The following is a 22,471-nucleotide window of genomic DNA, read 5'->3' as shown; positions in this document are numbered from 1 at the left end:
TGTTAACCAAATATGCCACTCAACACCTAACATCAGCACATACCATTAAGTACGAAGTAGAATTACTGTCCAATTCAAACTTGACCATAAAGCGATGCGCAACCCTAAATCCAGCTACGCTCCTCCCGACCATTGAGGATGGCACACCCCACTGCTGTGAGACGGTAACCCAGCTGGTCACCAAACCCCGAGTGGACTTAAGTGAAACACAGCTAGAAAATCCAGATTTAATATATTTCGTCGATGGCTCAGCCCTCCGAGATGACAAAGGTACTTCCCGCACTGGCTACGCCATCACGACGGACAATTCAACTGTGAGGCAATGTTATTACCAAACTCCTTTTCAGCACAACAAGCAGAATTATTCGCGCTCACAAGAGCATGCATCTTGGCCACAGACAAAACTGTTAATATTTATACAGATTCAAGGTATGCCTTTGGAGTTGCCCATGATTATGGACAGATCTGGAAATTTAGGGGTTACTTGACCTCCGCAGGCTCAATGATCAAGAATGCAGAACAAGTTGACAATCTTTTACGTGCTGTCCAGTGTCCACGTAAAATTGCTATTATTAAATGTCACGCACACACAGGCAATCAGGACCAAATTGCATTGGGCAATGACAGGGCTGACAGGGCTGCAAAAGGTGCTGCTTTGTCAAATACAGGTTCCCAGGTGTCAGCCTATGTTCTTAAAAACACAAAACCCGTTGATTTGCCGCCCACATTGGATGATGTATTGGCCTTTCAGTCACAGGCCAGTACTGAGGAGGTGTTAGCCTGGGCACAAGATCAATGTGATAAAACACCTAAGGGAGTGTGGGTTCACCATGACGGCCGCATGGTGGCACCAAGATCTTTGCTCCCATGGATTGCCCGCTGTGTTCATACTTTCACACATGCAGGCAAAGGGGGGATGGCAGACTATATCGCACAGACCTGGTACGCACCGGGTATTTCGGCAATTGCAAAACAAATTAGTGAAAAGTGTACTACCTGTCAGGCGATGAATCCGGGAAAAACGGAGAAGGTACAGTCTGCCTCCCACCCAAATCCAACAGGACCTTTTGTGAATTTGCAAATGGATTTTATTGAATTACCCGCATGTATGGGTTTTAAGTATGTATTAGTTATTATAGATGTGTTTTCTAAATGGGTTGAAGCTTTTCCATGTAAAAAGAATGATGCTGTTACCGTCGCTAAACATTTGTTAAAGGAAATTCTACCACGATTCGGTATACCTGTACAACTCTCGAGTGACAATGGGTCACATTTTACTGGGACAATTATGCGAGAGATGTGTAAGGCTTTGCAAATCAATCAGCATTTTCACTGCAGCTATCACCCACAGTCAGCTGGGCTGGTGGAGCGATATAATGGAATGTTGAAAAATAAGTTAGCTAAGCTATGTGATGAGACTGGACTCAAATGGATCGAACTGTTACCCCTAGCATTGATGGTAATGCGGTCAGCAACAAACAGAACAACAGGATTATCACCACATGAAATCATCATGGGACGTCCCCAACGATTGCCTTTTTCCGCACCGTTTACTGCTAAACAAATGGACCTTCACAAAATGGAAGAAAATATGCTAAACTATTGCATTGCTCTAACAAAATGTATTTCTAGTTTCCATTCGCACGTAAAAGAAGCCCAAGTTGACCCTGCCGAAGGAAGATGCCATAGCTTGGAGCCCGGCGAGTTCGTCTACGTAAAGGTGTTCAAGAGAAAGAGTAGCCGTCATCCAAGATTTGAGGGTCCGTCCCAGATCCTGTTAACCACCAACACTGCTGTAAAGGTGAAAGAGAGACCAACATGGATCTACGCCTCGCACTGCAAATGAGCCCCAGAACCCAAGGAAGAGGAATCGCCAACCCCATCAGTAAATGGAAATGGACATTAGGACTATGTTTCCTTGTGACACTTATAATACCTGTAATGCCTGAATTGCATGTAAACACCTTTTTGTATATGTCTTACACTTATGCTAGGGGAACTAATGCCTCCAGTTGTTGGGTATGCACACAGGTGCCCATCCGTATGAAGGGAGGAATTCCATTAAGACCTATCCCCTTTAATTCCAATAAAATGGCATATTGGCTGTTTCAACAAAATTCAGAAAAGGCAGAAGCCATTGAGTTAGAAAGGCTCCGAAGAATCCAGATCTGATTAGATTATTGTCCTAGTTAGGGCAAAAGGGGGGAATGTGGAAAGTGACATTATACTTAGCATGCTGGGTAGACTAAAATGGCCAAGTAAAAGAACAAACTTGCTTAGGTTGTAGCTAAAGCAAGAAAAAGTAAATGTGTCACAACGTATCCAGGACCAAGAGATCTTTCATAATACCCACCCACATTGAGGATGTGATAACAGCTATAATTGACTCACTAGCACAAGGGAGGCATAAGGCTATAGAATAGATAAACTAGTAATGATTGTCGCTAGACAAAGAAGCAAAACTATTGAGTAAGCTAATCATCTTGGTAACAAGATGATCAGACATGAGTAAGTAAATCATTTTGGTAACAAGATTCAGACAGAACCTCCTGACAGAATATATGATTAACTAACCTTGTCTGGAGATATTTCTGTCCTGCTGACCTTTTGATTGTCCTTGTGCAAACTCTTAATGTGTTTAAAATGATACAATACCATTACACGTGATTTATGGAACACTTGCTTGTTTGAGTATATAAATATGCTGCATTCACTGATGTTCAGTGGAGATGTTGGCCTAGCCTTTGTCCAGGCAGCGCTCCCCTTGTACAAGTAAAAATTAAACTAACAGTCTGACGGTACTGCTTGTGTTTTAGAGTCTTACTCGGAGTCGAGGTTTCGACAAGAGTCACCTCCAAGAATTTCTCACCAACTTTCAGACTGAGTAACAGTCTTTCCACCTCCTCACGGCCACTGACCGTCACCTCGAATCCCACATTCGGTTTTGGTCGGCAGGCAAAGCAGCTTCCCTCGCCACAGTCCTCATGAACCGCCTGGATAATATCCCAAGCTCGAATCTTCTTATCCTCACACTGCACCACCACCGTGTTTTCTTTACCAAACCTCCTGGTGTCCCGGCCCAAATCTTTGGGCCTTTTTTTTCCTTTCCCACCACAGTTTCTTCCCTAATTAAATTCCTCTCGGGAACATTGTCCTCTGAGAGGCCCAGCACTCCGGACCCCTCAGCAGCCATCTGGCTGTTTTTGTGGGCCAAAAAGGCCCTAAAACCTGAAAACAAAACCCCAAAACCCACCACCAACTTTTTACAAAACTCCCTCCAACTCCCAGCTGCAATCAGGCAACCAGTAACACCTGGCTCACTCCTAGCCCCTCCCACCTAGAGAGTGCTACCCACTGAGCCACAGCTGACATTTTAACCCCCATGACGGGTGGGAGAGGGGGTTAAAATTTCAAAAATCTGAAACCTGACCCAACCCGCCTCGGAGACACCCATTCTAACAGGCGGGCTGGGGGCGGGCGGGCAACTAACCTGCTCACCAGAGGCGGGTCAGTTATTTAAATATGTTAATGAGGCTGCGGGCCTCAGATTTGAGCAGCCATTTAGATTGAACGGCTGCGGCCAATGTATCCCAGGGCTCCGGTAACCCGGCAACTGGAGGGAGGTGAGAAAGGCCGGATCCAGCAGGTCAGTGCCTTTCCAGCACTGCTTGTGGGCCAGGAGGAGCAGGAGTCCTTCCCCCCATCCCCCTTCCCCCCCTCCCCCGTCCCCTTCCCACCTCCCCCGCGGAACCCCCAAACGAACCTGCTTCCCATCCCCCGTGATCGGCCTCCCTCCCGCGATGCCTCCACCAGCCCCCCCATGATCACTTCAACCCCTGACCCATGGTCTCCCCCGCCTTGACCCTGCAATGTCTTCAAACCTCCTGTCGGATACAAGATTGTTTCGGGTCATTTAAATGTCAGGAATATTTGACACTTTGCCTAATGGGAAACCCAGGCTGTAAGTTAACATCAAACTACAGACTTTTGTCCACTGCTAGAAAAAAACAGAAAACAGAAAAGGTAAAGGTCGTGACTTTGGACATTGCAACAAAAAATAACAATGACAGTTTATGGGAGTCGACTCAGCTGCCCAAACTCTATAAATAGGAAAGGAATCATCAAGCAGAGGCACCGCAGATACAGGAACAAGATAAGGAAGTATCGCTTGGGTGGACACTCCTGGGCTCTCCTCCAGAACAAGGGTCTGGTTAATCTGTGCTCCCAGTTGTGAGTACTGTTTAGAGTTTATTGTTGTTCGGGAACCGATAAAGTGTTTAGTAATCTTAGTACCAGTTTCTGTATTATTTTTCTCTGCTTAAGGTTAGAACTAGTAATAGAGATATTTCCCTAAACACAGGGACAAATTAATAATAATCCTACACCCCCCATGTTAACTTCAACCCCCGACCCATGATCTCTCCCCGACCCGCAACCTCTCCCCGACCCGCGACCTCTCTCCCGACCCGCGATCTCTCCCCCAACTCGCGATCTCTCCCCCAACCCACGACCCCTCCCCTGACCCGCAACCTCTCCCCGACCCGCGATCTCTCCCCCAACTCGCGATCTCTCCCCCGACCCGCGAACCCTCCCCAGACCCGTGAACTCTCCCCCAACCCGCGACCTCTCCACCGACCCAATCTCCAATCTGATCCACAGTGTCCCCCTGCCTCCCCTTGACCTACGACCTCCCTGACCCACGACCTCCCCCGACCCACAATCTCTACCCTGACCCGCGATCTCCCTCCCGGCCTGCGATCTCCCTCTGAGTTTGGTAGAGCAAGTAGGGAGAAACTGTTTCCTCTGGCGAGTGGGTCAGTAACCAGAGGTCACAGATTTAAAATAGTTGGCAAAAGAACTAGAGGGGAAATGAGGAGAAATTTCTTCACACGGGGTTGTTAAGACCTGGAACGGACTACCTGAAATGGTGGTGGATTCAAATTCCATAGGAGCTTTCAAAAGGCAATTGGACATGTATTTAAAAAAGACTAATTTGCAGGGTTATGGGGGAAAAGCTGGGGTGTGGGAATAAATTGTGCAGCTGTTTCAAAGAGCCGGCACAGGCACGATGGGCTGAATGGCCCCCTTCTGTGCTGTAAAAGTCTATGGGGGAGAAATTTGTCTGTTTAGCGCCACATGTTAATGCCACGAGATGGTGCTAAAATGCTATTCAGAGCTCTCCCGCCAGCTGATGGCGGTTCCAGTGCCGCATGCCATATCCGTCTTGCCGGTAGAGCTGGCGCTAAACTCGATCCCCGGGGACATCGCAATCACTGAGTGAGTGTGCAACGCTCACATGATGCCCGATCACCCATCTTCATTTTGGCTGGAGAAAGCAACGACAGGTTGAGGTGGCGGCAGCAGCAGGAAGCCGGCTCCAGCGACACCATTTAAAGGGATCCTCACCAATCACTTGGGCCTGGCAGGGTTCTGAAGTTTGAGTGGCTGTGTGCGCTACTTCCTGCTACTGCAAGAGTTTTCTTCATTCCTGTTAAGGTTCTTTGGTATCAGGGAGTGTTGTGGCAAGTACAAAACTCCATAATTATTTCAGAAAAGCTCCAGCATACAACACTTGCTAAAAGTCATGGGGAACTGTACTGGCAGTGGACCTCGCCCTCTAGGATCTACGGCAGAGGCAGGGAGACAACCGGCCTTCTGGACGGGCTGTCTGTGACTGGCTCATCAGAGTCCGATTCGCATGAATGAAACCCCAGATCTCCGTGGCTCACCACATGCCCATCCTACAATCCCTGTCTCAGGTCATATCACAGCATCCTCCTGGGTGCAAAGGTGAAATGAGAGAGACCACAAAATATTCCAAACACAATCAATAACTTTATCTATAAACATATCACACATATCACATGAATCTAATAACTAATGATCCTTGTGCCTGCCATAGTTGAATAGCTATCATTGTGTGCAAGGTGTGAGACATGGGTGTGAGTATTGCCAGGTAGAGATTGTTGGTAAGTGAGTGCTGGAGGTGTGGTGCATTGAGCAGCGTGTGAAGCTTGTGGTACAGATGGTGGTATGGAACATTTGTTGAAGCCTTCACTCACCCTGACCACCCGTGTGGGGTCATTAACATAGAAACATAGAAGATCGGAGCAGGAGTAGGCCATTTGGCCCCTCGAGTCTGTTCCGCCATTTAATGAGATCATGGCTGATCATCCAAATTCAGTACCCTGTCCCTGCTTTCTCCCCGTATCGCTTGCTCCCTTTAGCCTTAAGAAATATATCTAACTCCTCCTTACTAAACTTCTTCCTGCACTGGGTATGGATCTTGGGGAGCACAGTGCTGCCCATGATGTGGTGGGCCACCTCCCTCCACATAGTCCAGCTGACTTGTGGCGAGGGCCTCCTGCCAGTTGACAGGTACAGGACTGCCCGCCTTCTCTCCACCGCTAAAACTAATGCCTCCAAAGCTTCATCGGTAAACCTCCGGGCCCTCTCCCTGGGGCGGCGATCTGCCATCAGGATTTGTAAATAAGTGCTCCTTCTCCTTCTTCTTATGGTTGTTGAAGCAGCTGCACACTCAACACTGCTGAGAATGAGGTGCTGCAGCATCAATGAACCTCCCCTTTAAACAGTGAAAAAGGCCTGTGACAATCATTACTTGCATTTAGCGCCACACGTTAACACCACGAGATGGCGCAAAAACACCATTCAGAGTCTACTGTCTTTTCCATCTTTTCAGTGTAATGCCAATGAGCTTGGGTTTTTAGATGAGAATCATGACTGCAATCATTTTAATGAGGAGTGAGGACGAATTTTGTGTGCAGCCTAGACGATTTTCAACTGGCGCTACTTAACCATTTTTAGTCAAAACACTGCCCATTTCTTGGCTATAATGATTTTATGACTTCGATTTCTGATACTTTTTTTGGTTTGTTTTAGAGCCTAAGAAATTATTGTAAGATTTGTTCTCGGGCTGTTGGTGACGAGGGCAAAAACAGATTTATTGCCTGTACCTAGTTGGCCAGAAAAGGTTGTGGTGGACCTTCTCCTGGAACTGCTGCAGTCCATGTGGTGATGGTGCTCCAAAGATAGTGTTTGGTTGGGAATTCCAGGATATTGACCCAGCGATAACTGCAATTCTGCCTTTCCAATCCAAAAATATTTGAAACTTAAGTTAAAAGTAGTTGTGAGGGCTTCAATAAAATTTTAAGAAAAAAAGAAAGAACTTGCATTTCTATAGCAAAGGAAGTCCTTTTGAAGCATAGTCACTGTTGTAATGTGGGAAACACTGCAGCCAAGTTCTGCAAAGCAAGCTCCCACAAATAGCAATGAATAAATACCAGATAATCAGTTTTCGTGATGTTGGCCAGGACACTGGGGAGAACTCCTTTGCTCTTTTTCGAATCGTGCCATTGGATCTTTTATGTCCACACGGGGTCCTAGGTTTAACTTCTCATCCAAGAGATGGCACCTGTGACAGTGCAGCACCTCCTCAGCACTGCACTGGGAGGGCTACCCGAATGGCAATTGTTAAATTTAAATCAGGCTCTCAATTGAAATGTGGGACCCTAATTTAAATATGTTAATGAAGTGTCCCGCCACCCCACGACGCCACACTTGCATGCCTCGAAACCAGCCTGACGTAAGAAAACTACTAGGCAATTGGTCTAAGCGTTAAACAAAGCTTTAATCAACTGTTTTACAACATGGAGGTCTAGTTGTGTCCTTCACTGGTTCCTGTTAAGAATGTCCTGTGCAAGCTGGGCCCGTGCCCAAGTATTTATACTCTCCCTGGACAGCCACACCCGAAGGCCGCTCAGTATTATTTCATAAGTCTTTCTTTCATGAATGACTGATTCATGTCACTGCCGACATGAAAATGGCGACAGGTGCATACACAGCACCTTCAGGGCGCATTCCTTTTTTATCCATTTTTAGCCCCTCCCTCAATCCTCTCCCGCCCATCATGGGGAGGGCGGGGGGGGGTTAATAGCAAGGCCCAAGTTTTGAGGGTTCATTACCTGCAGTCTTCCTTGCAGCTCCTGGTTTTCAGTAGTGAGTGACTCCACTTGACTCTGCAGTGATCCAAGCCATTCTTCGCTAGATTGATTCATACACTTTTTAGAAAATAGCTTCTCAGTCCCTGAAACAACACAATGCAAAAAAGAGTAGGCAACGTAATGAAGCACTTTATGGTTCAATCTAAACTAAAACTGAATCAAAATCAAGACCAGTGAGAGTCAGGGCCAAACTGTACCCCAGTGAGAGTCAGTGCTGGGGAACTACACCCCAGTGTGAGTCAGTGCCGGGGAACTGTACCCTAGTGAGAGTCAGTGCTGAGGAACTGTATCCCAGTGAGAGTTAGTGCTAGACGAAATGTACCAAAGTGAGAGTCAGTGCTGGGGAACTGTACCCGAGTGAGAGTCAGTGCTGAGGAACTGTACCCCAGTGAGAGTTAGTGCTAGACGAAATGTACCAAAGTGAGAGTCAGTGCTGGGGAACTGTACCCCAGTGAGAGTCAGTGCTGAGGAACTGTACCCCAGTGAGAGTTAGTGCTAGACAAAATGTACCAAAGTGAGAGTCAGTGCTGGGGAACTGTACCCCAGTGAGAGTCAGTGCCAGGATAACTGTACCCCAGTGAGAGTCAGTGCTGGGGGAACTGTACCCGAGTGAGAGTCAGTGCTGGGGAATTGTACCCTAGTGAGAGTCAGTGCTGGGGAATTGTACCCCAGTGAGAGTCAGTGCCAGGGGAAATGTACCCCAGTGAGAGTCAGTGCTGAGGAACTGTACCCCAGTGAGAGTCAGTGCTGGGGAACTGTACCCGAGTGAGAGTCAGTGACAAACTGTAACCCACTGAGAGTCAGTGCCGGGGGAACTGTACCAGAGTGAGAGTAAGTGCTGGGGAACTGTACCACAGTGAGAGTCAGTGCTGGGGAACTGTACCCGAGTGAGAGTCAGTGCTGGGGAACTGTACCCCAGTGAGAGTCAGTGACAAACTGTAACCCACTGAGAGTCAGTGCCGGGGGAACTGTACCAGAGTGAGAGTAAGTGCTGGGGAACTGTACCACAGTGAGAGTCAGTGCTGGGGAACTGTACCCGAGTGAGAGTCAGTGCTGGGGAACTGTACCCCAGTGAGAGTCAGTGACAAACTGTAACCCAGTGAGAGTCAGTGCCGGGGGAACTGTACCAGAGTGAGAGTAAGTGCTGGGGAAGTGTACCACAAAGAGAGTCAGTGTCGAACTGCACCCCAGTGAGAGTCAGTGCCAGGGGATCTGTACCCCAGAGAGAATCAGTGCCGGGGAACTGTACCATAGTGAGAGTCAGTGCTGGGGAACTGTACCACAAAGAGAGTCAGTGTCGAACTGTAACCCAGTGAGAGTCAGTGCTGGGGAACTGTACCCCAGTGAGAATCAGTGCCATGGTAACTGTACCCCAGTGAGAATCAGTGCCGGGGAACTGTACCCCAGTGAGAGTCAGTGCCAGGGGAACTGTACCCCAGTGAGAATCAGTGCGACGGAACAGCACCCCAGTGAGAGTCAGTGCCAGGGAACTGTACCCCAGTGAGAGCCAGTGCCGGGGAAGTGTAACCCATTGAGATTCAGTGCTGGGGAACTGTACCCGAGTGAGAGTCAGTGCCGGGGTAACTATACCCCAGTAAGAGTCAGTGCCAGCGGAACTTTACCACAGTGAGAGTAAGTGCTGGGGAAATGTACATCATTAAGAGTCAGTGCCAGGGGAACTGTACCCCAGTGAGAGTCAGTGCTGAGGAACTGTACCCCAGTGTGAGTCAGTGCCAGGGGAACAGTGCACCAGTGAGAGTCAGTGCAGAGGAACTGTACCCCAGTGAATGTCAGTGCGAGAAAACTGTACCCCAGTGAGAGTCAGTGCTGGGGAACTGTACCCCAGTGAAAGACAGTGCTGGGGGAACTGTACTCCAGTGAGATTCAGTGCCAGGGGAACTTTACCTTGGTGAGAGATAGTGCTGGGGAACTGTACCCCAGTGAGAGTCAGTTGCATGGGAAATGTACCCCAGAGAGAGTCAGTGCTGGGGAACTGTACCCCAGTGAGAGTCAGAGCTGGGGAACTGTATCCCAGTGAGAGTCAGTGCTGGGGAACTGTACCCCTGTGAGAGTCAGTGCTGGGAAACTGTATCCCAGAGAGACTCAGTGCTGGGTAACTGTATCCCAGCGAGAGTCAGTGCCAGGGGAACTGTACCCCAGTGAGAGTCAGTTGCATGGGAAATGTACCCCAGAGAGAGTCAGAGCCAGGGTTGCTGTACGCAAGTGAGAGTCAGTGCCGGGGAACTGTACCCCAGTGAGAGTCAGTGCCAGGGTAACTGTACCCCAGTGAGAGCCAGTGCCGGGGGAACTTTACCCCAGTGAGAGTAAGTGCTGGGGAACTGTACATCATTAAGAGTCAGTGCCAGGGGAACTGTACCCCAGTGAGAGTCAGTGCTGGGGAACTGTACCCCAGTGTGAGTCAGTGCCAGGGGAACAGTACACCAGTGAGAGTCAGTGCAGAGGAACTGTACCCCAGTGAGAGTTAGTGCCAGGGGAAATGTACCAAAGTGAGAGTCAGTACTGGGGAACTGTACCACAGTGAGAGTCAGTGCCAGGGGAACTGTACCCGAGTGAGAGTCAGTGCTGGGGAACTGTACCCCAGTGAGAGTCAGTGACGAACTGTAACCCATCGAGAGTCAGTGCCAGGGGAACTGTACCAGAGTGAGAGTAAGTGCTGCGGAAGAGTACCCCAGTGAGAGACAGTGCCAGGGGAAATGTACCCCAGTGAGAGTCAGTGCTGGGGAACTGTACCCCAGTGAGAGTCAGTGCCGGGGAACTGTACCCGAGTGAGAGTCAGTGCTGGGGAATTGTACCCCAGTGAGAGTCAGTGATGAGGAACTGTACCCCAGTGAGAGTTAGTGCTAGGGGAAATGTACCAAAGTGAGAGTCAGTGCTGGGGAACAGTACCCCAGTGAGAGTTAGTGCTACGGGAACTCTACCCCAGAGAGAGTCAGTGCTGGGGAACTGTACCCCAGTGAGAGTCAGTGCTGGGGAACTCTACCTCAGGGAGAGTCAGTGCCAGGGGAACTGTACCCCAGTGAGAATCAGTGCCGGGGAACTGTACCACAGTGAGAGTAAGTGCTGGGGAACTGTGCCCCAGTGAGAGTCAGTGCCAGGGTAACTGTACCCCAGTGAGAGTCAGTGCTGGGGAACTGTACCCCAGTGAGAGTCAGTGCTAGGGAACTGTACCACAATGAGAGTCAGTGTCGAACTGTAACCCAGTGAGAGTCAGTGCCAGGGGATCTGTACCCCAGTGAGAGTCAGTGCTGGGGAACTGTACCCCAGTGAGAATCAGTGCCATGGTAACTGTACCCCAGTGAGAGTCAGTGCCGGGGAACTGTACCCCAGTGAGAGTCAGTGCCAGGGGAACTGTACCCCAGTGAGAATCAGTGCTGCGGAACTGCACCCCAGTGAGAGTCAGTGCCGGGGAACTGTACCCCAGTGAGAGTCAGTGCCAGGGGAACTGTACCCCAGTGAGAATCAGTGCTGCGGAACTGCACCCCAGTGAGAGTCAGTGCCGGGGAAGTGTAACCCATTGAGATTCAGTGCTGGGGAACTGTACCCCAGTGAGAGCCAGTGCCGGGGGAACTATACCCCAGTAAGAGTCAGTGCCAGCGGAACTTTACCACAGTGAGAGTAAGTGCTGGGGAAATGTACATCATTAAGAGTCAGTGCCAGGGGAACTGTACCCCAGTGAGAGTCAGTGCCAGGGGAACTGTACCCCAGAGAGAGTCAGTGCCAGGGGAACTGTACCCCAGTGAGAATCAGTGCCGGGGAATTGTACCATAGTGAGAGTCAGTGCTGGGGAACTGTGCCCCAGTGAGAGTCAGTGCCAGGGTAACTGTACCCGAATGAGAGTCAGTGCTGGGGAACTGTACCCCAGTGAGAGTCAGTGCTGGGGAACTGTACCACAATGAGAGTCAGTGTCGAACTGTAACCCAGTGAGAGTCAGTGCCAGGGGAAATGTACCCCAGTGAGAGTCAGTGCTGGGGAACTGTACCCCAGTGAGAGTCAGTGCCGGGGAACTGTACCCCAGTGAGAGTCAGTGCCAGGGGAACTGTACCCCAGTGAGAATCAGTGCTGCGGAACTGCACCCCAGTGAGAGTCTGTGCCAGGGGAACTGTACCCCAGTGAGAGTCAGTGCCGGGGAAGTGTAACCCATTGAGATTCAGTATTTGGGAACCTGTACCCCAGTGAGAGTCAATGCCGGGGAACTGTACCCCAGTGAGAGTCAGTGCCAGGGGAATTGTACCCCAGTGAGAGTCAGTGCTGGGGAACTGTACCCCAGTGAGAGTCAGTGTCTGGTGAACTGTACCCCTGTGAGAGTCAGTGTCTGGGGAACTGTACCCCAGTGAGAATCAGTGCTGGCTAACTGTACCCCAATGAGCGTCAGTGCCAGGGGAAATGTGCCCCAGTGAGACTTTGTGACAGAGCAGCTGTGCCCCAGTATGGGTCTGTGCTGGGAAACTGTACGCCAGTGAGAGTCAGTGCCAGGGGAAGTCTACCCCAGTGAGAGTCAGTGCTGGGGAACTGTTCCCCAATGAGAGTCAGTGCCAGGGGAACTGTATCCCAGTGAGAGTTAGTTCCATGGGAACTGTACCCCTGTGAGGGTCAGTGCCAGGGGAACTGTACCCCAGTGAGAGTCAGTGCTGGGGAACTGTATCCCAGTGAGAGTCAGTGCTGGGTAACTGTATCCCAGTGAGAGTCAGTGCCAGGGGAACTGCAGCCCAGTGAGAGTCGGTGCCAGGGGAAATGTACCCCAGTCAGAGTCAGCGCCAGCGGAACTGTACCCCAGTGAGAGTCAGTGCCAGGGGATCTTTACCGCAGTGAGAGACAGTGCTGGGGAACTGTACCCCAGTGAGAATCAGTGCCGGGGATCTGCACCCCAGTGAGTGTCATTGCTGGGGGAATTGTACCCCAGTGATAATCGGTGCTGGGGAACTGTACCCCAGTGAGAGTCAGTTCCCGGGGAATTGTACCCCAGTGAATGTCAGTGCCAGAAGAAATGTACCCCAGTGAGAGTCAGTGCTGGGGAACTGTACCCCAGTGAAAGTCAGTGCTGGGGGAACTGTACCCCAGTGAGAGTCAGTGCTGGGTAACTGTATCCCAGTGAGAGTCAGTGCCAGAGGAGTTGCACCCCAGTGAGAGTCGGTGCCAGGGGAACTGTACCCCAGTGATAGTCAGAGCTGGGGAACTGTACCCCAGTGTGAGTCAGTTCCCGGGGAATTGTACCCCAGTGAATGTCAGTGCCAGATGAACTGTACCCCAGTGACAGTCAGTGCTGGGGAAATGTACCCCAGTGAAAGTCAGTGCTTGGGGAAATGTACCCCAGTGAGAGTCAGTGCCAGGGGAACTGTACCCCAGTGAGAGTCAGTGCTGGGGAACTGTACCCCAGTGAGAGTCAGTGCCGGTGAACTGTACCCCAGTGAGAGTCAGTGTCTGGGGAACTGTACCTCAGTGAGAGTCAGTGCCAGGGGAACTGTACCCCAGTGAATGTCAGTGCGAGAAAACTGTACCCCAGTGAGAGTCAGTGCTGGGGAACTGTACCCCAGTGAAAGACAGTGCTGGGGGAACTGTACTCCAGTGAGATTCAGTGCCAGGGGAACTTTACCCTGGTGAGAGATAGTGCTGGGGAACTGTACCCCAGTGAGAGTCAGTTGCATGGGAAATGTACCCCAGAGAGAGTCAGTGCAGGAGAACTGTACCCCAGTGAGAGTCAGAGCTGGGGAACTGTATCCCAGTGAGAGTCAGTGCTGGGTAACTGTATCCCAGTGAGAGTCAGTGCTGGGGAACTGTACCCCTGTGAGAGTCAGTGCTGGGGAACTGTATCCCAGAGAGAGTCAGTGCTGGGTAACTGTATCCCAGCGAGAGTCAGTGCCAGGGGAACTGTACCCCAGTGAGAGTCAGTTGCATGGGAAATGTACCCCAGAGAGAGTCAGAGCCAGGGTTGCTGTAACCAAGTGAGAGTCAGTGCCGGGGAACTGTACCCCAGTGAGAGTCAGTGCCAGGGTAACTGTACCCCAGTGAGAGCCAGTGCCGGGGGAACTATACCCCAGTAAGAGTCAGTGCCAGGGGAACTTTACCCCAGTGAGAGTAAGTGCTGGGGAACTGTACATCAGTAAGAGTCAGTGCCAGGGGAACTGTACCCCAGTGAGAGTAAGTGCTGGGGAACTGTACCCCAGTGAGAGACTGTGCTGGGGAACGGTACCCCAGTGAGAGTCAGTGTCAGGGGGACTGTACCCCAGTGAGGGTCAGTGCTGGGGAAATGTAACCCAGTGAGAGTCAGTGCCAGGGGAACTGTACCCCAGTGAGAGTAAGTGCTGGGGAACTGTACCCCAGTGAGAGACTGTGCTGGGGAACGGTACCCCAGTGAGAGTCAGTGTCAGGGGGAATGTACCCCAGTGAGGGTCAGTGCTGGGGAAATGTAACCCAGTGAGAGTCAGTGCCAAGGGAACTGCACCCCAGTGAGAGTCACTGCAGGGGAACTGTACACCAGTGAGAGTCAGTGTCAGTGGAACTGTACCCCAGTGAGAGTCAGTGTCAGTGGAACTGTACACCAGTGAGAGTCAGTGTCAGGGGAACTGTACCCCAGTGAGAGTCAGTGCTGGGGAACTGTACCCAAGTGAGAGTCAGTGCCGGGGAACTGTACCCCTGTGATAGTCGGTGCTGGGAAACTGTGCCCCAGTGTGAGTCCCTGCCAGGGGAACTGTACACCAGTGAATGTCACTGCGAGAAGAACTGTGCCCCAGTGAAAGTCAGTGCTGGGGGAACTGTACCCCAGTGAGAGTCAGTGCCAGGGTAACTGTACCCCAGTGAGAGCCAGTGCCGGGGGAACTATACCCCAGTAAGAGTCAGTGCCAGGGGAACTTTACCCCAGTGAGAGTAAGTGCTGGGGAACTGTACCCCAGTGTGAGTCAGTGCCAGGGGAACAGTACACCAGTGAGAGTCAGTGCAGAGGAACTGTACCCCAGTGAGAGTCAGTGCCAGGGGAAATGTACCAAAGTGAGAGTCAGTACTGGGGAACTGTACCCCAGTGAGAGTCAGTGACGAACTGTAACCCATCGAGAGTCAGTGCCAGGGGAACTGTACCAGAGTGAGAGTAAGTGCTGGGGAAGAGTACCCCAGTGAGAGACAGTGCCAGGGGAAATGTACCCCAGTGAGAGTCAGTGCTGGGGAACTGTACCCCAGTGAGAGTCAGTGCCGGGGAACTGTACCCGAGTGAGAGTCAGTGCTGGGGAATTGTACCCCAGTGAGAGTCAGTGATGAGGAACTGTACCCCAGTGAGAGTTAGTGCTAGGGGAAATGTACCAAAGTGAGAGTCAGCGCTGGGGAACAGTACCCCAGTGAGAGTTAGTGCTACGGGAACTCTACCCCAGAGAGAGTCAGTGCTGGGGAACTGTACCCCAGTGAGAGTCAGTGCTGGGGAACTCTACCTCAGGGAGTGTCAGTGCCAGGGGAACTGTACCCCAGTGAGAATCAGTGCCGGGGAACTGTACCATAGTGAGAGTCAGTGCTGGGGAACTGTGCCCCAGTGAGAGTCAGTGCCAGGGGATCTGTACCCCAGTGAGATTCAGTGCTGGGGAACTGTACCCCAGTGAGAATCAGTGCCATGGTAACTGTACCCCAGTGAGAGTCAGTGCCGGGGAACTGTACCCCAGTGAGAGTCAGTGCCAGGGGAACTGTACCCCAGTGAGAATCAGTGCTGCGGAACTGCACCCCAGTGAGAGTCAGTGCCAGGGGAACTGTACCACAGTGAGAGTCAGTGCCGGGGAAGTGTAACCCATTGAGATTCAGTGCAGGGGAACTGTACCCCAGTGAGAGTCAGTGCCGGGGAACTGTACCCCAGCGAGAGTCAGTGCCAGGGTAACTGTACCCCAGTGAGAGCCAGTGCCGGGGGAATTATACCCCAGTAAGATTCAGTGCCAGGGGAACTTTACCCCAGTGAGAGTAAGTGCTGGGTAACTGTACATCAGTAAGAGTCAGTGCCAGGGGAACTGTACCCCAGTGAGAGAAAGTGCTGGGGAACTGTACCCCAGTGAGAGACAGTGCTGGGGAACGGTACCCCAGTGAGAGTCAGTGTCAGGGGGACTGTACCCCAGTGAGAGTCAGTGCTGGGGAACTGTAACCCAGTGAGAGTTAGTGCCGGGGAACTGTACCCCAGTGAGAGTCAGTGCCAGGGGAACTGTACCCCAGTGAGAATCAGTGCTGCGGAACTGCACCCCAGTGAGAGTCAGTGCCGGGGAAGTGTAACCCATTGAGATTCAGTATTTGGGAACCTGTACCCCAGTGAGAGTCAATGCCGGGGAACTGTACCCCAGTGAGAGTCAGTGCCAGGGGAATTGTACCCCAGTGAGAGTCAGTGCTGGGGAACTGTACCCCAGTGAGAGTCAGTGTCTGGTGAACTGTACCCCTGTGAGAGTCAGTGTCTGGGGAACTGTACCCCAGTGAGAATCAGTGCTGGCTAACTGTACCCCAATGAGCGTCAGTGCCAGGGGAAATGTGCCCCAGTGAGACTTTGTGACAGAGCAGCTGTGCCCCAGTATGGGTCTGTGCTGGGAAACTGTACGCCAGTGAGAGTCAGTGCCAGGGGAAGTCTACCCCAGTGAGAGTCAGTGCTGGGGAACTGTTCCCCAATGAGAGTCAGTGCCAGGGGAACTGTATCCCAGTGAGAGTTAGTTCCATGGGAACTGTACCCCTGTGAGGGTCAGTGCCAGGGGAACTGTACCCCAGTGAGAGTCAGTGCTGGGGAACTGTATCCCAGTGAGAGTCAGTGCTGGGTAACTGTATCCCAGTGAGAGTCAGTGCCAGGGGAACTGCAGCCCAGTGAGAGTCGGTGCCAGGGGAAATGTACCCCAGTCAGAGTCAGCGCCAGCGGAACTGTACCCCAGTGAGAGTCAGTGCCAGGGGATCTTTACCGCAGTGAGAGACAGTGCTGGGGAACTGTACCCCAGTGAGAATCAGTGCCGGGGATCTGCACCCCAGTGAGTGTCATTGCTGGGGGAATTGTACCCCAGTGATAATCGGTGCTGGGGAACTGTACCCCAGTGAGAGTCAGTTCCCGGGGAATTGTACCCCAGTGAATGTCAGTGCCAGAAGAAATGTACCCCAGTGAGAGTCAGTGCTGGGGAACTGTACCCCAGTGAAAGTCAGTGCTGGGGGAACTGTACCCCAGTGAGAGTCAGTGCTGGGTAACTGTATCCCAGTGAGAGTCAGTGCCAGAGGAGTTGCACCCCAGTGAGAGTCGGTGCCAGGGGAAATGTACCCCAGTCAGAGTCAGTGCCAGGGGAACTGTGCCCCAGTGAGAGTCAGTGCCAGGGGAACTGTACCCCAGTGATAGTCAGAGCTGGGGAACTGTACCCCAGTGTGAGTCAGTTCCCGGGGAATTGTACCCCAGTGAATGTCAGTGCCAGATGAACTGTACCCCAGTGACAGTCAGTGCTGGGGAAATGTACCCCAGTGAAAGTCAGTGCTTGGGGAAATGTACCCCAGTGAGAGTCAGTGCCAGGGGAACTGTACCCCAGTGAGAGTCAGTGCTGGGGAACTGTACCCCAGTGAGAGTCAGTGCCGGTGAACTGTACCCCAGTGAGAGTCAGTGTCTGGGGAACTGTACCTCAGTGAGAGTCAGTGCCAGGGGAACTGTACCCCAGTGAATGTCAGTGCGAGAAAACTGTACCCCAGTGAGAGTCAGTGCTGGGGAACTGTACCCCAGTGAAAGACAGTGCTGGGGGAACTGTACTCCAGTGAGATTCAGTGCCAGGGGAACTTTACCCTGGTGAGAGATAGTGCTGGGGAACTGTACCCCAGTGAGAGTCAGTTGCATGGGAAATGTACCCCAGAGAGAGTCAGTGCAGGAGAACTGTACCCCAGTGAGAGTCAGAGCTGGGGAACTGTATCCCAGTGAGAGTCAGTGCTGGGTAACTGTATCCCAGTGAGAGTCAGTGCTGGGGAACTGTACCCCTGTGAGAGTCAGTGCTGGGGAACTGTATCCCAGAGAGAGTCAGTGCTGGGTAACTGTATCCCAGCGAGAGTCAGTGCCAGGGGAACTGTACCCCAGTGAGAGTCAGTTGCATGGGAAATGTACCCCAGAGAGAGTCAGAGCCAGGGTTGCTGTAACCAAGTGAGAGTCAGTGCCGGGGAACTGTACCCCAGTGAGAGTCAGTGCCAGGGTAACTGTACCCCAGTGAGAGCCAGTGCCGGGGGAACTATACCCCAGTAAGAGTCAGTGCCAGGGGAACTTTACCCCAGTGAGAGTAAGTGCTGGGGAACTGTACATCAGTAAGAGTCAGTGCCAGGGGAACTGTACCCCAGTGAGAGTAAGTGCTGGGGAACTGTACCCCAGTGAGAGACTGTGCTGGGGAACGGTACCCCAGTGAGAGTCAGTGTCAGGGGGACTGTACCCCAGTGAGGGTCAGTGCTGGGGAAATGTAACCCAGTGAGAGTCAGTGCCAGGGGAACTGTACCCCAGTGAGAGTAAGTGCTGGGGAACTGTACCCCAGTGAGAGACTGTGCTGGGGAACGGTACCCCAGTGAGAGTCAGTGTCAGGGGGACTGTACCCCAGTGAGGGTCAGTGCTGGGGAAATGTAACCCAGTGAGAGTCAGTGCCAAGGGAACTGCACCCCAGTGAGAGTCACTGCAGGGGAACTGTACACCAGTGAGAGTCAGTGTCAGGGGAACTGTACCCCAGTGAGAGTCAGTGCTGGGGAACTGTACCCAAGTGAGAGTCAGTGCCGGGGAACTGTACCCCGGTGAGTGCCATTGCTGGGGGAACTGTACCCCTGTGATAGTCGGTGCTGGGAAACTGTGCCCCAGTGTGAGTCCCTGCCAGGGGGACTGTACACCAGTGAATGTCACTGCGAGAAGAACTGTGCCCCAGTGAAAGTCAGTGCTGGGGGAACTGTACCCCAGTGAGAGTCAGTGCCAGGGTAACTGTACCCCAGTGAGAGCCAGTGCCGGGGGAACTATACCCCAGTGAGAGCCAGTGCCGGGGGAACTATACCCCAGTAAGAGTCAGTGCCAGGGTAACTGTACCCCAGTAAGAGTCAGTGCCAGGGGAACTTTACCCCAGTGAGAGTAAGTGCTGGGGAACTGTACCCCAGTGAGAGTAAGTGCTGGGGAACTGTACATCATTAAGAGTCAGTGCCAGGGGAACTGTACCACAGTGAGAGTCAGTGCTGGGGAACTGTACCCCAGTGTGAGTCAGTGCCAGGGGAACAGTACACCAGTGAGAGTCAGTGCAGAGGAACTGTACCCCAGTGAGAGTCAGTGCCAGGGGAAATGTACCAAAGTGAGAGTCAGTACTGGGGAACTGTACCCCAGTGAGAGTCAGTGACGAACTGTAACCCATCGAGAGTCAGTGCCAGGGGAACTGTACCAGAGTGAGAGTAAGTGCTGGGGAAGAGTACCCCAGTGAGAGACAGTGCCAGGGGAAATGTACCCCAGTGAGAGTCAGTGCTGGGGAACTGTACCCCAGTGAGAGTCAGTGCCGGGGAACTGTACCCGAGTGAGAGTCAGTGCTGGGGAATTGTACCCCAGTGAGAGTTAGTGCTAGGGGAAATGTACCAAAGTGAGAGTCAGCGCTGGGGAACAGTACCCCAGTGAGAGTTAGTGCTACGGGAACTCTACCCCAGAGAGAGTCAGTGCTGGGGAACTGTACCCCAGTGAGAGTCAGTGCTGGGGAACTCTACCTCAGGGAGTGTCAGTGCCAGGGGAACTGTACCCCAGTGAGAATCAGTGCCGGGGAACTGTACCATAGTGAGAGTCAGTGCTGGGGAACTGTGCCCCAGTGAGAGTCAGTGCCGGGGAAGTGTAACCCATTGAGATTCAGTATTTGGGAACCTGTACCCCAGTGAGAGTCAATGCCGGGGAACTGTACCCCAGTGAGAGTCAGTGCCAGGGGAATTGTACCCCAGTGAGAGTCAGTGCTGGGGAACTGTACCCCAGTGAGAGTCAGTGTCTGGTGAACTGTACCCCTGTGAGCGTCAGTGTCTGGGGAACTGTACCCCAGTGAGAATCAGTGCTGGCTAACTGTACCCCAATGAGCGTCAGTGCCAGGGGAAATGTGCCCCAGTGAGACTTTGTGACAGAGCAGCTGTGCCCCAGTATGGGTCTGTGCTGGGAAACTGTACGCCAGTGAGAGTCAGTGCCAGGGGAAGTCTACCCCAGTGAGAGTCAGTGCTGGGGAACTGTTCCCCAATGAGAGTCAGTGCCAGGGGAACTGTATCCCAGTGAGAGTTAGTTCCATGGGAACTGTACCCCTGTGAGGGTCAGTGCCAGGGGAACTGTACCCCAGTGAGAGTCAGTGCTGGGGAACTGTATCCCAGTGAGAGTCAGTGCTGGGTAACTGTATCCCAGTGAGAGTCAGTGCCAGGGGAACTGCAGCCCAGTGAGAGTCGGTGCCAGGGGAAATGTACCCCAGTCAGAGTCAGCGCCAGCGGAACTGTACCCCAGTGAGAGTCAGTGCCAGGGGATCTTTACCGCAGTGAGAGACAGTGCTGGGGAACTGTACCCCAGTGAGAATCAGTGCCGGGGATCTGCACCCCAGTGAGTGTCATTGCTGGGGGAATTGTACCCCAGTGATAATCGGTGCTGGGGAACTGTACCCCAGTGAGAGTCAGTTCCCGGGGAATTGTACCCCAGTGAATGTCAGTGCCAGAAGAAATGTACCCCAGTGAGAGTCAGTGTCTGGTGAACTGTACCCCTGTGAGAGTCAGTGTCTGGGGAACTGTACCCCAGTGAGAATCAGTGCTGGCTAACTGTACCCCAATGAGCGTCAGTGCCAGGGGAAATGTGCCCCAGTGAGACTTTGTGACAGAGCAGCTGTGCCCCAGTATGGGTCTGTGCTGGGAAACTGTACGCCAGTGAGAGTCAGTGCCAGGGGAAGTCTACCCCAGTGAGAGTCAGTGCTGGGGAACTGTTCCCCAATGAGAGTCAGTGCCAGGGGAACTGTATCCCAGTGAGAGTTAGTTCCATGGGAACTGTACCCCTGTGAGGGTCAGTGCCAGGGGAACTGTACCCCAGTGAGAGTCAGTGCTGGGGAACTGTATCCCAGTGAGAGTCAGTGCTGGGTAACTGTATCCCAGTGAGAGTCAGTGCCAGGGGAACTGCAGCCCAGTGAGAGTCGGTGCCAGGGGAAATGTACCCCAGTCAGAGTCAGCGCCAGCGGAACTGTACCCCAGTGAGAGTCAGTGCCAGGGGATCTTTACCGCAGTGAGAGACAGTGCTGGGGAACTGTACCCCAGTGAGAATCAGTGCCGGGGATCTGCACCCCAGTGAGTGTCATTGCTGGGGGAATTGTACCCCAGTGATAATCGGTGCTGGGGAACTGTACCCCAGTGAGAGTCAGTTCCCGGGGAATTGTACCCCAGTGAATGTCAGTGCCAGAAGAAATGTACCCCAGTGAGAGTCAGTGCTGGGGAACTGTACCCCAGTGAAAGTCAGTGCTGGGGGAACTGTACCCCAGTGAGAGTCAGTGCTGGGTAACTGTATCCCAGTGAGAGTCAGTGCCAGAGGAGTTGCACCCCAGTGAGAGTCGGTGCCAGGGGAAATGTACCCCAGTCAGAGTCAGTGCCAGGGGAACTGTGCCCCAGTGAGAGTCAGTGCCAGGGGAACTGTACCCCAGTGATAGTCAGAGCTGGGGAACTGTACCCCAGTGTGAGTCAGTTCCCGGGGAATTGTACCCCAGTGAATGTCAGTGCCAGATGAACTGTACCCCAGTGACAGTCAGTGCTGGGGAAATGTACCCCAGTGAAAGTCAGTGCTTGGGGAAATGTACCCCAGTGAGAGTCAGTGCCAGGGGAACTGTACCCCAGTGAGAGTCAGTGCTGGGGAACTGTACCCCAGTGAGAGTCAGTGCCGGTGAACTGTACCCCAGTGAGAGTCAGTGTCTGGGGAACTGTACCTCAGTGAGAGTCAGTGCCAGGGGAACTGTACCCCAGTGAATGTCAGTGCGAGAAAACTGTACCCCAGTGAGAGTCAGTGCTGGGGAACTGTACCCCAGTGAAAGACAGTGCTGGGGGAACTGTACTCCAGTGAGATTCAGTGCCAGGGGAACTTTACCCTGGTGAGAGATAGTGCTGGGGAACTGTACCCCAGTGAGAGTCAGTTGCATGGGAAATGTACCCCAGAGAGAGTCAGTGCAGGAGAACTGTACCCCAGTGAGAGTCAGAGCTGGGGAACTGTATCCCAGTGAGAGTCAGTGCTGGGTAACTGTATCCCAGTGAGAGTCAGTGCTGGGGAACTGTACCCCTGTGAGAGTCAGTGCTGGGGAACTGTATCCCAGAGAGAGTCAGTGCTGGGTAACTGTATCCCAGCGAGAGTCAGTGCCAGGGGAACTGTACCCCAGTGAGAGTCAGTTGCATGGGAAATGTACCCCAGAGAGAGTCAGAGCCAGGGTTGCTGTAACCAAGTGAGAGTCAGTGCCGGGGAACTGTACCCCAGTGAGAGTCAGTGC

At 52.4% G+C, this 22,471-nt stretch overlaps 1 protein-coding gene across 1 annotated transcript in view; it reads right to left on the bottom strand.

The window, feature by feature from the left end:
* ankrd24 (ankyrin repeat domain 24) overlaps window positions 1-22,471 on the bottom strand; it is a 151,693-nt gene that overhangs the window by 21,089 nt on the left and 108,133 nt on the right. The window contains exon 16 of the mRNA XM_086004969.1: window positions 7,983-8,104. Coding sequence (XP_085861095.1) covers window positions 7,983-8,104 — 122 coding nt within the window. The remainder of the gene's footprint in view (window positions 1-7,982; window positions 8,105-22,471) is intronic.

The sequence above is a fragment of the Somniosus microcephalus genome, chromosome 13 (assembly GCF_052327205.1).
Source record: "Somniosus microcephalus isolate GS21.2 chromosome 13, FLI_Smic_1.0, whole genome shotgun sequence".
Classification (NCBI taxonomy): Eukaryota; Metazoa; Chordata; class Chondrichthyes; order Squaliformes; family Somniosidae; genus Somniosus; species Somniosus microcephalus.
The sequence above is the reverse complement of the archived record's forward strand: the minus strand, read 5'-3'. Positions and strand labels throughout refer to the sequence as shown.